Raw genomic sequence first — 19,513 nt, forward strand, 5'->3', positions numbered from 1 at the left:
AAGTACCCTCGTTTGACTTGCTTTTCATAGCTTGTGTGTGTGTATGGTTTAGAAGTACACTTGGCTTGAACCTAATTTGATTTGCTCTTCATGTCTTAGGCAGGAATTATTAGTTGAAAAAAGTAGATGAGTATGTCACTGCTCATATACTTGCAAGTTTGGGACTTGAAATTTCCTTGATGTCTGTGCATTGTTTTGGCCTGGTCAGCCTTCCTCTCTCCCTTCACTCCTTCAACTATTACCCCTTTCACTACAGAGTTACTTTCTCATTTTGGTTCAGTGAAGGATTAATGACTATACATGGAGAGTTCAGCTGGACCATGTTGATGGAGTTTGTTGTTTTTTTAAGCTGACTGTATGTATTTTAAAATTACAAGTAGATAATATTTTTTGTGCAGTTTGCTCAAAATTGGGGAATGGGGCATTTGGCATGTTGGTGCCCAAAAGGGACAAGTTAGATAGGGACAGAGAGCTTCAGTTCCAGGCAGCTTGCACAATAACTAATATTCCTATTGAAAATACCAAATATGTTACTTTAAATGACTTTAAATTGGAACTTGACAGTTCTTAGTTCTCCACACAACTGATCTTAATTGGAATTTTTTGGAAGGGAAAGCTAAACTAAAACTTGTTGATTATTATCACCTAATATTACAGAGGATTGGAAAGTTGCATGTGCCCAGGTGCTGCTATCACTTTAGAAGCCCTGACTATAATTTAGGCCTATAAGGAGATAGATTCTGTTTTGTAGGGAATATATTTATGTGTACAGACTCAGAAGTTCTGTTTAAGCAGGATAGAATAAGAAGCAAGTCCATGAATTATTCTTCTATTTATATTTTGATTCCAAGAGCTACTTGTTTACTTGCCATGGTCTGTTAATTTCAGGCCTAACTTAATGGCTCAATAACAAATGTAAATGTGTTTACATTTTAAAAAGTATGCAGTGATACTTAAAGATCAGTTTATTAACTCTGGGAGGCAAATACTAGACTAGACATTTCTTTATTTCTCTCCTTGATAAAGTGTAAAATTCTTCTAAAAGAGAAACTTTAAGAATTAAAACCTCAGCAAGTGAATTCATGAATTTACCTATTCTTCCATATTGCAGTTACTATTATGTAACTCTATAAATATAGCTCTACACATGTACAGCTAGTTGTATAATGAAAATTATTCAGAAACACCTAAATTAAAGAGATTCTTGGCAGTATCTCATATGTAGTAGAGCATTCTGAGTGTAGAGAGAGCATGGGCATTGAAAACATACAGGAGAAAAAGGTAGTTTGTAAACTCATTTGTGATCTACTGAACAGAGATAATATTAAAACAAATAAAAATATTACCCTTCTTCCTCTTTCTTCTCTGTCTAAATCAACTACAATGGATGCTCTTAGCCATCCAACCATTTTTGCCCTTTTGTTTTAAATCAGGGAAACAGAGCTGGATCTCCAAGTATATGTGGATCTTGTGTATACATGGAGATTTTTAGAAAAATCAACACTTAGTACTAGATGCAAGTCACATAAAAGTGTCCCCCCCAAAACAGAAACATCTTTTTCCTCCTCCCCATCTTGCTTTACACCGAGTAATGCTCTTTAAGTATGTACAAAAACTAAACAGATTTCTGCCCTCTAACATCTTTCTAGTGCATTACTTCAAAATTCTAATTTTGTCTCTCAATATCTTATTAACATCTGAAAAAATATATATATTTTATTGGAAAACTATAGTTTGTTAGGCCTTGAGAGTTTTGTGACAGGTTTCTTTTGCAGTGTCTCACCACAACCACTGACTTCTTTATGGCATGCTTTGATTACTAAACTTCAGGCAGTCTCTTTTGTTGTATCATATTTACACACAATTAGTGTTTTCCTTTCCATGTGTGCTATGTGTCTGAGGTTTTGAAGTTTTTAATAAAAAATGTGCCAGTATGAATACAAGCAGTTGATTTCAGTAATTTGGACTTAAAGTGCAGAGGTTTGAAGTAGAGACGTGTCCACTGGTGTCAGAATAGAGTGGATGAGGGTCTGCATCAGGACCAGAGTTCGTTAGGTCCAATGCCAAAACAGAAGAGCAGTCATCTGAAGTGGTCTGTCTGAAGAACAGAATGGGTGGAAGAGTGGGACACAGTGGTTGTACACACCTCTCGTCTTTAGGTTTCCCTCCCTCTCTTTTGCTTCCATCCCCATCTTCTCTGGCCTATTGTCAGTGTTGTTTATTTATGCTACGGAGAGGAGAACAGAAGTAAGCTTCCTACACTTGGCCTAGTTGAGCCACTACTAGGTTTGCTGGCAGCTTTGGCCACGTTATTTGTGAGGTGATTTTCTTTCTTTGTGTTCAGAGTGACTTTTGATTCTGATTCTTTATGTTGTTTTGTATGGAGCGGCACTTTATCTGTGTTTTAGCAGAACTGTTCCTCTGTACCCTGTACGGTTTTTGTTTCCTTTTTAAATTATGCATAGAGGTTTTTGTGTGTGAAATTAAAGCCTTTATTAACCTTGTGTTGGTTCAGCTGTTATTTCTGAAAAGGACATATTCTTGCAGACACTTAACCAGTTGTAGAAGTTGTGGAAATCACCTTCTGTTGGCCTTCTGACTGACTTTCAAGCGCACTGTTACACCTTAAAGGGAATGAGATGGGAAACCAGGTATGGCTGAGTCAGCACCAACCTCCGGTGGATTACATCTGAGGAGCCTGTGAAGCTTTGCAGAGGTTCTGGATAACAGTTTTAAACCCAGCATGGGCCTTAACTGTGCTCTTCCTTTGCCTTATTGTTAAGAGTACCAGAGAGGGGGGTGAGATAGCATTTGCATTTCATACTTGCTGTTAGGCCTCAAGCCTAGGCCTAGTGGGTATGTTGCTCTTGCTGGGTACTGGTTAGAGAGTATTGTGAAACCTAAGTAGGGCCATCACCTGGGCCATTCAGCTCTTTCAAAGAATGGGTCCCCTTTAACATCACCTGAGGAAGGCAGTAAGAAAAGTATATGTGAAAAGGAAAAGCCATTACTCTCAGAAAGATATAAAACTGCAAAATGCTTCAGCCCACCTGCCATAATTAAAAATGAGTCATGATAAAAGCCTAGGGAAGGCTCTTCCATGAAGTGTTGGGCTGCTCTTCTAAGAAGGGAAAGCTCTAGAACAGGATGGTTTAAAAGTAATGCAACACCCAGGATAAAAAATAATGCAACCACCTTCTTCAGAGCTGAAATTGGCACCACAGGCTCTTTATGGAGGAATCATCTTTCTGGAGGAATAAGTAGATTACTAAACAGAAGTGGCATTGCCACAGACTGCTGCTCACAGGTACAACTGTACATGTTCACTTCCATTAATATAGGACTAATACCAGTAATAACAAAATGAAGCTCTGCAAGCGGGGTGGGGCCACTGCTTGAAACCACAGCTACTCTTGCTTCTCAAAATAGTCCTTTTTCTTTCTTGAGGTTTTGTTGTTTCCATCGAGGCAGAGCAGAGAAGGCAGCAGGAGTCATCCCCAAGGCCTTGGTGAAATCCTCAACAGACAGGTGCTCCTAGAAGAGGAGAGGGACCAGAGGGCAAAGGTCACATTCTTGCCAGAGTTCGACTTGTTGAGTCATATAGGTGTGTACAGAAATCAAATGAGCAAAAACAGTCAATGTGAGAGCCAGGAAAGGGATGGGAAGCGGGGAGGTGGCATTTTGAGGCCCAAGAGATTTGATCCCTGAATTTGGAACATAATGAAAAGGATGGTAACAACATGAGGCAGATAGAGCTCCTTTTCTTTTGACCAGGGTCAAGTTCACACTAACCCTGAAATAAGAATTACATTTGACTTAGCTTGGTTAAAATGTTGCTTCTCTTTCTAGGTCTTAGTTTTCTTCTCTATAAAAATGGGAGAGGGCTTCTCTGGTGGTTGAGAATCTGCCTACCAATGCAGGGGACATGGGTTCGAGCCCTGGTCCAGGAAGATCCCACATGCCGTGGAGCAACTAAGCCCATGTGCCACAACTACTGAGCCCGAGAGCCACAACTACTGAAGCCCGCACACCTAGAGCCCATGCTCCACAACAGGAGAGGCCACCACAATGAGAAGCCTGCGCACCGCAACGAAGAATAACCCCCGCTGGCCACAACTAGAGAAAGCCTGCATGCAGCAATGAAGACCCAACGCAGCCAAAAATAAATAACTAAAATTTTTTTGTTTTTGCGATATGCGGCCCTCTCACTGTTGTGGCCTCTCTGGTTGCAAAGCACAGGCTCCAGACGCGCAGGCTCAGCGGCCATGGCTCATGGTCCCAACAGCTCCGCAGCATGTGGGATCTTCCCAGACCAGGGCACAAACCCGTGTCCCCTGCGTCGGCAGGCAGACTCTCAACCACTGCGCCACCAGGGAAGCCCAGTAACTACATTTATTTAAGAAAAAACAAAAGCTTCATGACATTGAATTTGGCAGTGATTTCTTAGATGTGACTCCAAAGGCACAGACAACAACAAAAAAGGGCTTCATGAAAATTAAAAAATTTTGTGCATCAAAAGACGACACACAGGGACTTCCCTGCTGGTCTAGTGGTTAAGACTCTGCGCTCCCAACGCATGGGGCACGGGTTCAATCCCTGGTTGGGGAACCAGGATCCCACATGGCGTGCAGTGCAGCAAATAAATAAATAAATAAACAAACATGCCTGGGGAAAAAAATGACTACTCACAGATGGAAGAAAATAGTTGCAAGTCATATATCTGATGACTTGCAACTATTTTCTGATGATGCAGCCAAAAATATATAAATTAATTTTTTTAAAATATGGGCAAGGACTTAATTAGACATTTCTCCAAAGACAACATACAGATGGCCAATAAGCACATGCAAAGACACTCAACATCACTAATCATTAGGGAAACAGAAACCAAAACTGCAATGAGATACTCCTTCATGGTCACTAGGATGTGGCTATTATGAAAGAAAAAACAAAAACAAAACGGTAGTGTTGGCAGGAATGTAGAGAAACTGGAACCCTTGAGCATTGCTGGGAACCACTATGGAAAACGGTATGGCATGCCTCAAGAATTACCATATGACCCAGCAATCTGCTTCTCTGTATATACTCAAAGGAATTGAAAGCAGGGTCTTGAAGAGAGATTTGTACACCCATGTTCATAGCAGCATTATTCCCAATGGCTAAAATGTGGAGGTAACCCAAGTGTTCACTGACAGATGAATAGATAAGAAAAAAGTGGTATATAAATACAACAGAACATTATTCAGCCTTAAAAATGAAGGAAATTCTGACACCTGCTACAACATGGATGAACCTTGAGGATACTGTGCTGAGTGAAATAAGCCCATCACATAGACACATGCTGTATGAGCCCACTCACATGCAGTTCCTAAGGAGCCAAACCCATAGAGACAGAAAGCAGAATGGTGGCTGCCAGGGGCTGGGGGAGGAGTGGTGATGGGGGAGTTGTTTAATGGGTGCAGAGTTTCAGTTTGGGAAGATGAAAAAGTTCTGGAGATGGGCAGGGTTGATGGTTGCACAATGATGTGAATGCGTTTATTAATGCCACTGAGCTGTACACTTAAAAATGGCTAAGATGGTAAATTTTATATTATGTATATTTCACCATAATAAAAAATAAAAATGGGGAAAAAAAAGAAAGTTAAGGTCATCTGATCCCAATACATGCTCCACTGCACCACACTCACCCCCTTTCCTGACTGATTTCAGGGATCCTGTAAAGGTCATCTTTCCCTCCCAGACTGGCTAAGTATACTACTGTGCTCACAGGTGACTGAATTTTACCGTTATAGTTATCTTCATCTCTCTTGGCTTCTAGGTTTGTTCCTAGTTAAAAGGCAACATGTTCCTGGTTAAACCTCACCAGGCTTCTATATTCCACTGTGAATGCATCAGCCATTATTTTGTGGGAACAGGTTTTGCTTAGAGATGGTGGCAGGTAGCAGCAGGGGTACAACTGAGGTGAGGGGAAAGATGCTAAGAAAAGAAGCTAGGAAAGCCACGAAACAAATTTAGAGTCAAATTTTGCCTAGCTATTGAGTGGAAAACAAAATATTTGGGTAAATGACATGTACCAGCTTCTCTCATCCTGTGGATAATCTAGAAGATTAGACAGCGAAGTTCTACATTTTCACTCTTGGTTTGAAAATCATGACTGGGAGTCACCTTTCTAGACCTTGGGTCTCTTCAGCCATAAGACTGAAATGACCTCTGCTCCCAGTTCAAACATGATATAGTAGTGAAACTTCTGGGAGCTGGCCAGTATCCTCAAGGCATACTCAAGTAAGAACCCCAAATTCAAATTGTTAGAAAAGAGCATCTCCCACCTCCATCTCTGCTCCCCCAGGCACCAGAAGGGGACAGAGTTGGGGTGAGAGCAACGGGTTTCTTTTCAGTCCGGGCTGTTCTGCTATGTAGGATTGCCCTGGAGAATGTTTGTGTGACTCCCTCAGAGAGCCCTGAACTGAACAGCTTCTTGGTAAACACCTGTAGATGGATTTCAAGCTCAGGTGTATCTGAAGCCCCAGTTTTCTAACCTGTCATCCCACCTCTGGGCATTTTCGGCTCAAGGCTCCTGGGAGCCCTCCCCACTCCCCCAGGCAGGGCAGTGGAGCACCTTGTTTTGGAAGAAGGTCCCTCACAGCTGTGGCTGCCATCTCGATGGTCTGCAAGTGCCTTAGGTGCCCTCTCTCTGTCCCACCCAAGCTGGCTCTGCAGTTTGGTTGAGACTTTTGGACTCTGACCCCAGGCTAGAGGGCAGGGACTGCCCATCCCAGTGGACTTGTATCTTTCCACTGGTCCTGTTCTTGAACCCTGCGGTCCTACCAGCGATTTCTGGCCTCACCCATGCCCACATCCGCTTCTCTGTGGTTTACTCATTGGTACTCAAACAGATTTACCCTATGGCTACCGCCTCTACGTCTGGAGCAGCCAGAAAGCTTGTCCACTCTCCCCACTTGGCATGGAGCCCACAGCTCTGCTGCAAGAATCCACACTCTACTCCCACAATTCAAAAAAGAAAAGCAGCAGCAACTGATTTTTTAAAAAGAATCTTAAGACTTTTTAGACTGCTTCTACCATGGCAGGGTCGTCTTGATTCTGTTTGTTATATTCAAAATTAGTGATCTACTTAGCTTCCATTTTTTAAAATAGGTAAATGCATATTTAACTTTGTTAGATATTGCAAAATTCCCCTCTACAGGGGTTGTAACATTCTGCCCTCACACCAACAGAATAATATATGTTTCTCCACAGCCTTACCAACAAAATATATTGTCAATATTTAGCCCCCTTTTAATCACCTGGTTCAGTAATGTTGGCTGCCCTTCCCTTTAGAAATACTTTTTCTGTGCTACATGATATGACAGTAACAGCGGGACTCAGAAGACCTGATTCTTGCTCTGACTTTGCTACTGACTAGTTACATCACATTAGTCAAGTCACTTCCCCGCTCTGGGTCTGAGTTTTCTCAGGTGCAGAGCAAGCAATGATAATAACAGCCTACATGTATAGAGCACTTCCTATGTACCAGGGGCTGGGCAAATAATAATATTTGTAACATGATTATGAATATAATATTATATGATATTGGGATCATCCCAATTTTACAGTGAGGACACATGGGTGGATGTGGGAGAGAATGCATAAAAGGGTTCTAAAGGTGACGGGCAGGATGCAATGGTCTGGAAACAATACACTTATGCATATATTGGGCCCAAACCCATAACAGATGTTCCTGGAGAAAATAGTCATCTCACTTCTGTAGATTCATTAATTTATCTCTAAGACTTCTTTATGGTTAACTATACACAGAGTAAGTTTTCTCTTCTCTCAGTACCCTCTCAGGCTAGATTTGCGGTCTATTTTAGACCTTCATGAAGTGGGAATGGATACTAGAAATGTGGGTTTTGTTTTCTTCTTCTTTTTGGCCTCACCGCATGGCATGCGGAACTTCCCTGACCAGGGATCAAACTCGTGCCCCGTGCAGTGGAAGCACAAAGTCTTAACCACTGGACCACCAGGGAAGTCCAGTAATGTGTTTTTTAACAAGCCCTTCTTGCCAAACTCTCTCCCACAAGTGGTCCACACAGACAGCAGCTGCAGCTACCTGATGGACCCTGTGCCAATGAGTCTCCTCCCCGGTACTCCTCTGAATTGCCAGCCCGCCAAACATGTATTTCAACCAGGATGTCTCCTGGGTGCTGCAAACGACATGGCTGCCACTAAACTCAGGACTGTCCCCTTCTAAGCTGGGTCCGACCCAGGATTTTGATCTCAGAAAATGACACAACTTTCCCCTCTCGCAACCTTTATCCGGTCGTTACCAAGTGTCGTTGACTTAACCTCCGAAATACTTCCCTAAACCTTCTCCTTCCCTCCACCCACCCCCCCCTCCACCTGCCACCATCTATTCTAGGCTCCCGTCTACCTCTCAGCCTGACTTGTGGCTGCTGTTTGGCCACCTTCCAGTCCATTCTTCACTGACCACTAGAGTGGTCTTTGAAAAGCGTAAACCTGACTGCCACTCCCCTGCTTCACCATAATGGTTCCCCTTGACTTTTAGAATGGACACCGCCCACCCCTAGCCTAGAGTAGAAGGCACTGCCCAGTCCCCCACCCCCCTATCAGCCATCCCTACCCCGCTCCACACACCCCACCGCTCTGGCCGCCTCGTCCTTTCGCCCGAGCTGTGTTTACTTCCTACTTCTGGGCTTCGTGTATACTGTTCCCTTCTCCAAGAGTAAGCCACTCTGCCTGAATAATTCCTGTTCACCTTTCAGGAGGAAATCTCTCACTAAATCAGATTCGTCCTCCTTCTCAGAGTCTGACCCACCTCCCTCCTGCTGGGATCCACGCCCTCGGGAAGCTCCTCCACAGGCTTGTTCACCAGCTGCTCCAGGGGAAAGATGGGTAGAGGCCCAGAACTGATATTGCTGTTAGCGTTGAACACGTCTAGTTTAGGGTTTGTGAGCTCCTAGGGAAGAAAAGGAAAACACTGTTAGTTCAGCTGGTTTGTGGCTGCCTCCCAGGCTGCCTTTTTCTCTGAAGTCAACACTGACCCTAGGGGACCTCCTTCAAGAAGCCCTCCATGGGAATTCCCTGGCGGTCCAGTGGTTAGGACTCGGCGCTTTCACTGCCGAGAGCCCGGGTTCAATCCCTGGTCAGGGAACTAAGATCCCGTAAGCCTTGCGGTGTGGCCAAAAAAAAAAAAAAAAAGAAGAAGCATTCCATGACCCGTGCCTCCCACTGTCCACACGCACATACACACGCTCATAAAAACATGGCACTTTGGACAGGACCCATGAGCTGAAGCTTGGCGGTCTGTATTCAGCCAAAGCCAGTTGGTGTAAGATGACTGTTTTGTTCTATGACCTATGAACTTCTCCATGGCTACCCTAATGTTCGAGGTCTACCTTGGACCTTTATGACCCTCTTTCTCTTATCTGTTGTGAAACCGTCATCCGTAAATTCACTTAGCCTTGACCTATCTATCTATGCTTTCCTGCCTGCACCATCCGTCAACCAAGAAGGGTTTATTGAGTGCCACAGGGTTCCCGGCCTGCAGGTGAAGCTGAGGGGCCACACGTGTTATCTGCTGATAACCCAGCGTGCTTGGGAAATTGCTCTCAGGCTCTGGACACACTTCTGCAGAGTCTACTTGGTCTTGTTTCCCCTACAGGCCTGTGAACTTCTCTGATTTCATATTTCCACATCCTAGGCCTGTAGGCAGAACACATTTCCATGAACTAACTGAAACATCGAAGGAAAAGGTTATTCTACCCAGAGAAGGGATCCCCAGGCTGATGATAGTAGAGAAATCACTATTTCCCCAAGTGTGATCTGCGGACTAACTGCCTCGAATTACCTGGGCCCTTTGTGAAAAATACACATATTACTGGGTCTCAGCCCAACTCTACAAACCAGAATTTTGGGAAGTGGGACCTTGGAATCTGCATTTTAATAAGCTTCCCCCATCCCCTAGTTCCCCATCACCCAGACTCTTATGCATGATAAAATTTGGGAACCATTTCACTAGGGAATGGAGGAGACAAAACAGCAAGAGGCATTGAAGTTAAACAGCAAGAACTTCTAGGAGAAGTGGGAGGGAACAATGGGAAGGAAGCAGAGGACCCTGGCGTCTTCCGTGGAGCTTTCTCAGCTCTCACGGGTCTGACCATCGTCAATGGCCACCACCAACTGCCCCGTACTCACAGCAGTGATCTGGCCCCAGTCCCCAGAGTTTCCAAGCTCCGCCTTCAGGGCCTCATAGGATTTGGCGTTCTGCATGTAAAGTAAGTAATAAATTAGACCTGGGTCTCAGCAGAGGAGACGGAAGAACATTTTCCTTCAGGCTTTGAAAGAAGACTGGCCTAGGGCCCGGGGGTGAGGAGGAGATGAGGGAGCTCAGGGAGAGGCTGGAGGACGTCCCTGAAAAAGGAGGTTGGATGGTAAGGATGAGCACGAAGGGCTGACGGGTAACAGGCTGGGGCAGGGGGCTATCTGCCCTGCTTGGCGCAACATGGGGATGGAAAGTACGATTTTTCCCTACCCTCGGGGTCTAAGCAGCCGCACACAGTCTTGAGACCCCTGCCCACGCTGTGTAGGCTCTGGGGGACTGAGGGGTCCTGGAGAACCCTGGAGGGGCTCCTCTCAGAGCCTGGAGGGGACCCTACCGTGGAGGAGTGAAGGGAGTAGAGGGGACCTTGGCTCCATGGGGAGACCCATCTCCACATCCCCAGGGCCTGGCAGCAAGCATGGCGCATTATGAGCTCCAGTTATGCTGACTGAATGAATGAGTGAATAAATAAATGATTGAGTGAGTGAATGAATGAGTCTGAGAGAGACGCCACACAGACTTGAGGTGGGGGAAGACCTGCCAGAGTTGTTGACTTGGGACACTGAGCTGGATTTGAGAAATTCTGGCATCTAGGTATGCCGCCTTGAGATTTGTTTGAATCCATCATCAAGACTAAACTTAGCCCATCAAACACTGAATTTGTTTAAACACATTTGAGGAAATTAATCTAAGCTTTGTTTCCCTAATCTCATCTGTTGTGTCAATTCCATGTACCCAAAGCCACTAGGCCAACATTCATTCTACCTTAGCCTTCCTCCTTCCTTCAGAGAACATTCACTGGGGTTCCGTTTTGAGGAGCTGCCCTCTGCTTCTATCTGAGACCAGTTTAGAAAATCCTGTGGAAATCTGATTCACTGTCCCTCAGGTAAGGACCACGTATAGGACCCATTTTGCTTAGAATTTAGTGCCAGGAGACATCTGTCTTTAGACACTTTCCTTTAGAACTGACATGTTCAGAGGACCCACCAATGCTGTGCCATAGACGTTTCTGCAATGATGATGGAAATGTTCTTTTTCTGTGCTGTCCAATATGGTACCCACCAGCCACATGTGACTAGTGAGAAATCAGTTCCTTAATTTTAATTCTTTCATTCATTAATTTAGTGAGAAATCAATTCTTTAATTTTAAAGAAATCAATTCTTTAATCAGTTTAAATGCAAATTTTAATTAATTTGCATTTAAATAATCAGTACAGCTCTTACCAATAATGTCCAAGAGCTTTGAGCTAAATCTAGTGCACAAGCAAGACACTGTCATTAGCCTAGGTTTTTGATAGATTTCCTTTCTTCTCCCTCACCAGGGGCCTTAATGGTCTTGCTGCAGCCTTACTGTTTATTCTAAGTCTCCTCAAACCCCTTTACAGATATACCACAGGTCGTCCATCACAATGAACAGAAAAGCCAGGAGTCCACCTTGCCCTCGATGTGCCATGAAGGATGCACTGGGCTGGAAGGAGCAGGTGGGCTGGGGCCACTCACACTCCACTTGAAGGGATCCCAAGCCAGGAACCAGCCCGTGAATGTGGGGGGCTCGTGTCCTTGCTTCACCACAATGATGGAGGTCTCGGGGTCCCGGCCGCTGGGGTGGGTCTTGAGGTATTGCTGCACTGTGGTGGCTGCAGCTTTCTTCTCGGCCTCATTGGCATTCTTTCCAATCCAGAAAAAGACCTGTGGAGCATCCCAGAGTCAGTCCTTCCTGTCCTCCCTCGGCTTCCCCAGGCTCAGATGTCCAGAAGTGGCCCCTGACCTTGGGCAGGCCCCATCAGGCCTTGATTTTGCCTCTGGAAATGGAGGTTGGACAGATGCCCTCTACTTAGATATTCTGCAGATGTGTGACTCCCAGCCTCTCCAGAGCCAAGGACCCTCAAAACACTCCTCTGCCTCATGAAATGAACTGGACTTTGGGAGAAGAACACATCCTGCCCTGCAGTCCCTCCAGGCATGTTCCTCTCTACTTGCCTTCTTCTTGCTTGGGCTCATAACACCACTCCCAGGGAGAACGTATCTGGGAGCCAAGAAAACGTCAAACCTTACCTATCCCTAAAGGCACTATTTCTTGGCTCTGGGGATTGAGGTGGTGGGAAGGGAGGTCCCCAGGCCTCAAACCTACCTGGTCCCAGACATCTAGCAGGAACACATCATCCTCTTCCAAGTCATCCTGATTGAAGTCAGGGATCTCTGTGGCCAGGAAGCGCCCAGTCTGGTTGGAACATTCAAAGAGCCGAGGAGTGATCACCAGGGTTTCCTCCTGCAGCCTGCAAGGTGGAGAGGAGATCACGTTGGAAAGCCTGTCTCCTAGGAAAAGGCTCTTTCTTCTGATCACACAAAAGTTCCCGCGTCCTCCCAAGAGTCCAGAAGCTCTCCAAGGGAGAAATTCCCACCAATCTTCCAGGACATACATTTCAGTGGCTCTTGTATAGTCCTGTTAGGAAGCTCTTCCTGATATCTTCCCTCTATTCCTCCTGCTGCTACTGCAGTACATGCCCTTTTGCTTTTGAACTGGGGAATAGTGGATCATGGACCTTCTTTAGAAAAAGAGGGTTTACAGCTTGCATTCCTCAGCATCTGGGTCCTGTGGCAGCACGGAAGGACGGGAGCTGCTGGGACCCTGGCATCTTCTTCCCAAAGGGCACAACTATAGATAGCTCTGCCCCTCTCGTTGAGCTACCTCCTATGGCTGTGGAAATACCCTCACCAGGCATTCCATGGTAAGCAGCACAGACACAGCCCCAGTGCCTGAGAGGCCCCAAGGGCCTGGGCTGCCCCTTACTCACCTGGCAGCCCTGAGAGCCTGGCACACAGAGTTCTCAATCCATACCTGCTGCAGGCTCTGGGCCACGCGGGTGGAGGTGCCGAGAGGCTCTCCAGCCTCGCAAAGTGAGCTGGCGGTCGAGGGACCTGGGAGTTACCTCTTGGTGCTGGCATAGGGGGCCTTCCCGCCCAGGGCCATCCAGAAGTTGGCCGGCTCCTGCCCTTCCACCACCACTTGTTTCTCGGTCCGGGAGATGGTGTCAGCAACCATCTTGGCCATTTCCCGCTCGTCCCCACTACAGCCCTGGGAAAAGTGGGGGTCGGCTGTGCTGGGGGAGCCCATCTCCAGTGCCACGCCTCCCCCCTCCTTCCACCACATTCACTGGCCCAGAGCTCCCAGGTCTGGGAGGTTCTCCTGGATCAGGGGCCCACGCACACGGCCCAGGCAAGGGCAGTTCTCCCAACCTCTCCTCTGTCCTTGATGCTCCAAAGGATGGCAGAGGAGACAAGAGAGTCTGCACGCCTACTGGGCAGGAGGAAGTCTCCAAGAGACTGAGTCCTCCTGACAGAGATAAATGGGGAGGCAGCTACAGGCACGGGGAGAGTGAGAGAGCCCAAGGCATTATGACAAGAGCAACACTGGGACAGACATGGGTGTCCAGAGACAAACGGAATGAGAGAGACCTACTCGGACACAGAGGCAGAGAATCAGGATGGCCAGCCCCAGTGCTGCGAAGGAGCGAGGCAGGGCTAGAGGCATCAGGGAGACCAGAGAGCCGGACCTACCCGGCCAGAGGCCCCTGCCCTGACCCACACGGGGAGGCTGCTCTGAGGCTGGGGGACCGCCAAGACGCACGTGGGGAGGGGGAGGCCGCTGGACCCTGCACACACCTTCCCACACCACAGGTAGCAGCAAGACTGGGTCTTGAGGATGAAGACGTCATTGGAGTTGAGGGAGGCGGCCCGGGCTGGGACCTCAAAGGCCTTGGTGTTGTTGGTGCTGGTCCCCCGGACCTGGAACAGCCGTGTGGAGGGCACAGGCTCCACGCTGTTAGCCCGAGAGGTGCCTCCCTGTAGGGAGAGCGGGGCAGGAGTAACTTAGTAAAGGTGATGGGGGATTAGAGGGGCGACAGAGGTTGGGTGAGTCTGCTGCCCCTCCTGGTCCTTTACACCATCACCAGACTATAGTGTTTCCAAAACATCGCTTTGGTCACGGTTGCTTCCCTGCCTGAAACCTTCATCCGGCTTACGGACTAGAGCCCAGCTTTCAGCGCGGCCCTTGATGTTGAAGGTGGAGACTTCCTTTCCAGAGTCACTCTCGGCTCTCTCCAAACCCTCCATGTAGCTTGGCCAGTTTCTCACTGTTCCCCACGGGGCCCTTCCTCTGGGCCTTTGTCCTGGCTGTGCCCCTGCATCGCATGCCCTCGTTTTACCTCTGCTGAGCTCTTCAACTCTGACCCCAATGTCAAGACCTCCTCCAAACCCCCTTTCCATCATGGACTCTATGCTTATTCCCTGATTACTGTATGCATGCTCCCCTTTGAATGCAACATATTTCTGGCATTTAAGCACACAGTGCCTTGGCCTGTTGGTTCACTGGTTGCCCAACAAGACGGTAAACAGCATTAGCATGGCATTTTTCTCCCCCTTGGCGCTTTGCAGAGGGCTGTATGCTTAGTAAGCGCTCAATAACCAGATTATTGCCTAAAGGAATGCAAGAGACAGCTATTTCATTATGTCAGAAGGCGCCAGTGCATTTTAGACAGGTCCATCGTTAGGCAGATCCAGCCACAATAACTTCTTTTTTCATGGAGAGGGCCCAAGGAGTAGGGGTGTAGAGAGAAACAGTACTTGTATGTTATGTGCTAAGTGTTTATCAAATGGATTTTTAAAAATACTGAATTGCTGTTTCTATTACCATTCCACATAGATGATGGAGCCTCAAACAGTCCTCTCCTAGGGAGAATGGGCTTCACCCTAGCCCCGCTCCCACCCCATGTCCCCTTCCCCATCTCCTGGATGCCCACCCCACCTCAGCTGCTGGTACTGCCGGGCACCCCGGTCCAGCAACCACACCTGGTAGACCACCATGCGTCCTTTGAAGATGGACATGAGGTGAGGTGACTCCTTGCCCATCGGGACCAGGATCTGGACTGGTTCATTGTTGTACTGCTGGTCCAGGATGACCGCTTGATAGGCCGAGGCTGTGATTTCATCCTGGCTGGCCTGGCTGCCCTGGGGATGAGCAGGATGGAAAGGGTAGGATGAGGACAGCCCCCGATTCTGACTCCGTCCCCAGCCTTAGCCACAACTCCATCCCCAATTCTGCCCGGCCCCAAAGACAACTGTCTTCCCCACCAAGCCCCACCCCGGACACAGCCCAAATCCCCACCTGACCCAGACCTCAGCTCTGATCCCAGCCCCACACTTAATCTCTTTCCAGCCCCAGTCCACCCTTGACCCACCTTGACCCCAAACCTCCTCTCCCGCTTACTACACCTTTCTCAGGGAAACACCATGGCTACCACACCACTCAACCCCAGCACCCAAGCATGTCCCTGCTCCCTCACATCTGGACATAGAAACCCACAGTCAGAGCAGATACAGGGAATGGGAGTTGGAAGAGAGACTCAGAGAATCAAAAGGGCAAAGGGTTGTGAGTGGGGATACTCAGTGTCAGTGGGATCTCACAGCCAAAGCAGTTCCAAGGTAGAAAAGGAGAGAAAATCCCCATCACCAGAGATATTCCATTCAAGCGCAATGGCCACTTGGCCTGGCTATAGTGGAGGGGGAGCTGAGCTGGCTATGCTCTGGACAGGGTGGGGTGGGGCTTGACCTGCCAGATGTAGAGCAGGTAGTGCTTCTTCTCGCCAATGAGGTAGGTGTAGAGCAGCAGGTAGCAGTCTCCCCCATAGAAGTGGCCGAGCCACTTGGAATCCACAGGCACCAGCTCTAGGTCCTCAATGCGCCATACCTGGGGCGGGTACCAGGCTAGTGTGAGGTCCAGGACAGGCTATGCCAACCCCTCCCCACCCATCCCGGGCCACCCTCCTCCCTCGCCATACCTGCACCTCCCCACTCCCATCGTCGACCATCTTCTGCTGGGCAGCCACCTGAGGCTGGGTGTGCATGGACGTGGCATCAAACTTCACCTGTTCCACCCTAGCTGGAGTGAGGGGGAATCACGATACCCAGTGTCACCAGCTGAGTTCCCCCAGGTTCTCACAACAGCCCTGAGCGGAAGCTACAATTCTTAGACCCATTTTACAGATGAGGAAACTGAGGCTAGAGAGATTCAGTAGCTGACCCAAGGTCATGCAGCTAGAGAGTGGCAGAGTTATAACACAGAACCATATCTCCCTCCAGTAAGGCTCATGCTTCACCGGGGCCTCCCAGAGCAGCCAGAGAAAGGACAACCCTTTTCTCCTCCTCCAGGTGCCTGGCACGGAGCTTGCCCTCAGCAAATATTGTCCGGGAGACTAAAGTTTTCTGGGTTCCAGGGAGACCCAACCCCATTCCAAATGAAAGTCAGGCTGTTTTCAGCTCCCTTTTTGTGACAAATCTTGAGTTTCTCCAAGTCCCTTTGTGTCCCCACCCCACCTGGGGAGTCCAGAGCCAAGGTGAAAGTGCACATGCAAGAGGCGTGTTCAGGAAGGAGGGCAGGAGACAGGTCTGTGCTCTCTGGGCCCCGCTCCCGGCTTCCGGTCCCACCCTGCCTCAGGCCAACCCTCACCCACGGAGCCCACGGCATGGGTTTTGCCCAGGCCTGAGGCCCGGCTGGGCACTGTCCACTTCTGGAAGAGCTGTTGAAAGATGGCTGACTCGGCCCCATCATTCTGCGCCTCCACCTGTGTGCTTGGTGGGTACTGCTTCGCTTTGATATAGTTCTGGGAAGAGAAGGTGGTGGCTGAGCCTGTGTCCCTCCCCCAGTCCCCACCCCCTAGTGAAAGCCAAAGCCTGGCTCTAACCCCAGCCAGACCCAACCACTAATCTACCCCGGTCCCAAGCCCAAACCAGAATCTTACCACAGTCCCAAGCTGACCCCAAACCTAACCCTGCTCTGACCCCCCACCCCAAGGCCAAACCAGACTGCAAACTCGACACCACCTCCAACCCAGCTCTGACCTCAACCCTGAATCCACTACTAACCTCAAAACCCACTTCTGACCCCAACCCCAAGGTCAAATCTGACCCAAACCTGATCCCAGCCTCCATCTCCAACCTTGAACCCCACCCCCAATCCAACACTGACCCCAAGCCAGTTAGAATTACTGACTCTAACTCCTACAGGGACCCCAAACTCTGACTTGGCCTCAGCCCCATGCTGACCCAACCCCCACCTGTAGGAAGGCCAGACTCCATTTCTCCCTCCCTTGTCCCAGCCAAGCTGGAGGTGGGAGCCCGCATTCTGCAGAGGCCCCCAGGTTGCCGGGTGGTTGGCTATGCAGCGTGCAGAGACCCACCAAGATGGCTGCAGAGTGGATATCCACGCCCCCTGGAGCTAAATCAGGCTCGGAGCCTTCCCTGGCCTCTGCCTGGGGCTGTGCCTGGCCCGGACCCCGCTGCCCTCTCCCTGCTGGAGTCGGCTTCTCTGCCTTCTCCTCCACGTTCTCCCTGACGCCTAGGCCCACCAGTGCCTGGCCCACGGCTTCCCTCTTCTCCTGGGCACTGGCATTCTTCCCCTTCCACACGTAGATCTTCAGACCCCCCTGGTCCAAGATGTAACATTCCTGGAGGCGGGAGAGAAGGACGCGGGGTGAGAGCCTGAGGGCGCCCTCGGTGCTGGGCTGGGGGAGCGGCAGGCACACGAGGTCACCTTCCCTCGCACGCCACCCCCTCCTCCACAGCCGCCCCAGGCCCCTGGCGCCGCTCCTACTTGGGGGAGAGTGGGCAGGCGGCGGGCAGGGGGGTGATGGGAGTTGGGTCTGGGGGCGGCCTCCAGACCCTCTCACCTCGTGACTCAGCAGGTCCTGTGTGAGCGGCCATGTGGCGACTTCTCTGACCACCACGGTTCCCCCTGAGTCAGACACACTGCAGGACAAACGTGCGGCATAGACAAGGGGGGTCCTGGGCCCTCGCCTGGGGAATCCTCCCCCAGGAAGTCCCCCAGGGTCAAGAGGAGACCAGAGGCAGCCGGGCACTCACTGGTACAACTTGAGGGCGGCCTTGAGTGCCGGCTCCACCACCGCGTCAGGCATGGCGGCTTTCAGCTCCTTCCGCCGGCCCAGCACGTGGTTCATGATCTCCATCAACTGCGGCGAGGCCTTCTCGTCCTCCCCGTCCACTATGCCCACATAGGTGCGTCCACCCCGCTCCTGGTCTCGGATATCCTTGGCCAGGGTCATGCCCTGCAGGGAGGCCCCGGGACCCGTGAAGGCTGGCGGGGGGCAGGGGACAGGGCAGTGTCTGCCACCCCAAACCACACCTGGAGAGCCCAGCCCCCTACAGCAGCCCCAAGGGGGAGGCACCTGCCCGGCCCTTCCCTTTTGATGGGGGACCAGGCTTTTTAGGTGCATGCGAGGAAACCAGGCAAAAACCCCAGGAAGAGCAGGTTTCCTCTTGGGCAGGAGAGGGTCTGGAGGGGACTTGCTGGGCCTTCGTTTTTGACATTGTTTGAAATTTGTGATTTTACTTCAGAGTTTTGCATGAGAGGTGAGCCCTGAAGATCACAGTCCCAGTCTCTTTGCCCCAAAGCCGTGTACACACACACACACACACACACACACACACACACACACACACACACACACACACACACAGGCTCATGTATGCACTCACACATACGCCCAAACATCCACACTCACACACACACATAGCAGTCTCTCATGTGCTCACACAGATGTCCAAACACACACTCACACACAGGGCTGGCTTACCCTCCTCTGCCCAACGTCTGTCTACTACTCAGTTACGGGCCTTTCCACCCAGGTCCCCTTCTCTCTCCACTTCCCCCCAGGCCCTCTCTCCCAGTCCCAAGGCTTCTGCTCAGGTCTTTATCTGTCTCCTGCCCAGCCCTCTGTTTTCATCCTATTTCTCCAACTCCCATAACCCCATTTTAAGATGTCCCAAACCAAACTCTTGATTTTCTCCCCAACTCTGTTGCTTCTTGATCTTCCCATCTCAGGAAATGGGACTCCATCCATCCCCACAGAAAGCACATCCTTTGACGTCTGCCTCGCCCCTCTCTCGTCACCCCCAATCTGACACTCAAGTCCCGTGATTCCACCTTCCCAGCCGTGCTCCTCACCCAGACAGCCAGAGGGGCTCCCTGTGTGCCCTCAAACCCTCCACCCCCTCTCGCTTCTCAAAAGTCAGGGTGGGGCTTCCCTGGTGGCACAGTGGTTGAGAGTCCCCCTGCCAATGCAGGGGACATGGGTTCGTGCCCCGGTCTGGGAAGATCCCACA

The 19,513-nt window shown here is 49.5% G+C and overlaps 1 protein-coding gene across 1 annotated transcript in view; it reads right to left on the reverse strand.

The window, feature by feature from the left end:
• Nucleotides 1-3,229: 3,229 nt before the first annotated feature.
• The window catches only part of VIL1 (villin 1), a 27,648-nt gene continuing 11,364 nt past the window's right edge, over nucleotides 3,230-19,513 (reverse strand). The window contains exons 7-20 of the mRNA XM_007451416.1: nucleotides 18,254-18,456; nucleotides 18,061-18,139; nucleotides 17,740-17,838; nucleotides 16,842-16,995; nucleotides 16,174-16,274; nucleotides 15,945-16,082; nucleotides 15,185-15,343; nucleotides 14,000-14,179; nucleotides 13,267-13,412; nucleotides 12,468-12,612; nucleotides 11,837-12,025; nucleotides 10,213-10,281; nucleotides 8,834-8,974; nucleotides 3,230-3,534 (exon numbers count right to left, since the gene is read on the reverse strand). Of these exons, the coding sequence (XP_007451478.1) occupies nucleotides 3,421-3,534; nucleotides 8,834-8,974; nucleotides 10,213-10,281; nucleotides 11,837-12,025; nucleotides 12,468-12,612; nucleotides 13,267-13,412; nucleotides 14,000-14,179; nucleotides 15,185-15,343; nucleotides 15,945-16,082; nucleotides 16,174-16,274; nucleotides 16,842-16,995; nucleotides 17,740-17,838; nucleotides 18,061-18,139; nucleotides 18,254-18,456 (1,917 nt within the window). The 3' untranslated portion in view covers nucleotides 3,230-3,420. The remainder of the gene's footprint in view (nucleotides 3,535-8,833; nucleotides 8,975-10,212; nucleotides 10,282-11,836; nucleotides 12,026-12,467; nucleotides 12,613-13,266; nucleotides 13,413-13,999; nucleotides 14,180-15,184; nucleotides 15,344-15,944; nucleotides 16,083-16,173; nucleotides 16,275-16,841; nucleotides 16,996-17,739; nucleotides 17,839-18,060; nucleotides 18,140-18,253; nucleotides 18,457-19,513) is intronic.

The sequence above is a fragment of the Lipotes vexillifer genome, unplaced genomic scaffold (assembly GCF_000442215.2).
Source record: "Lipotes vexillifer unplaced genomic scaffold, Lipotes_vexillifer_v1.1 scaffold1145, whole genome shotgun sequence".
Classification (NCBI taxonomy): Eukaryota; Metazoa; Chordata; class Mammalia; order Artiodactyla; family Lipotidae; genus Lipotes; species Lipotes vexillifer.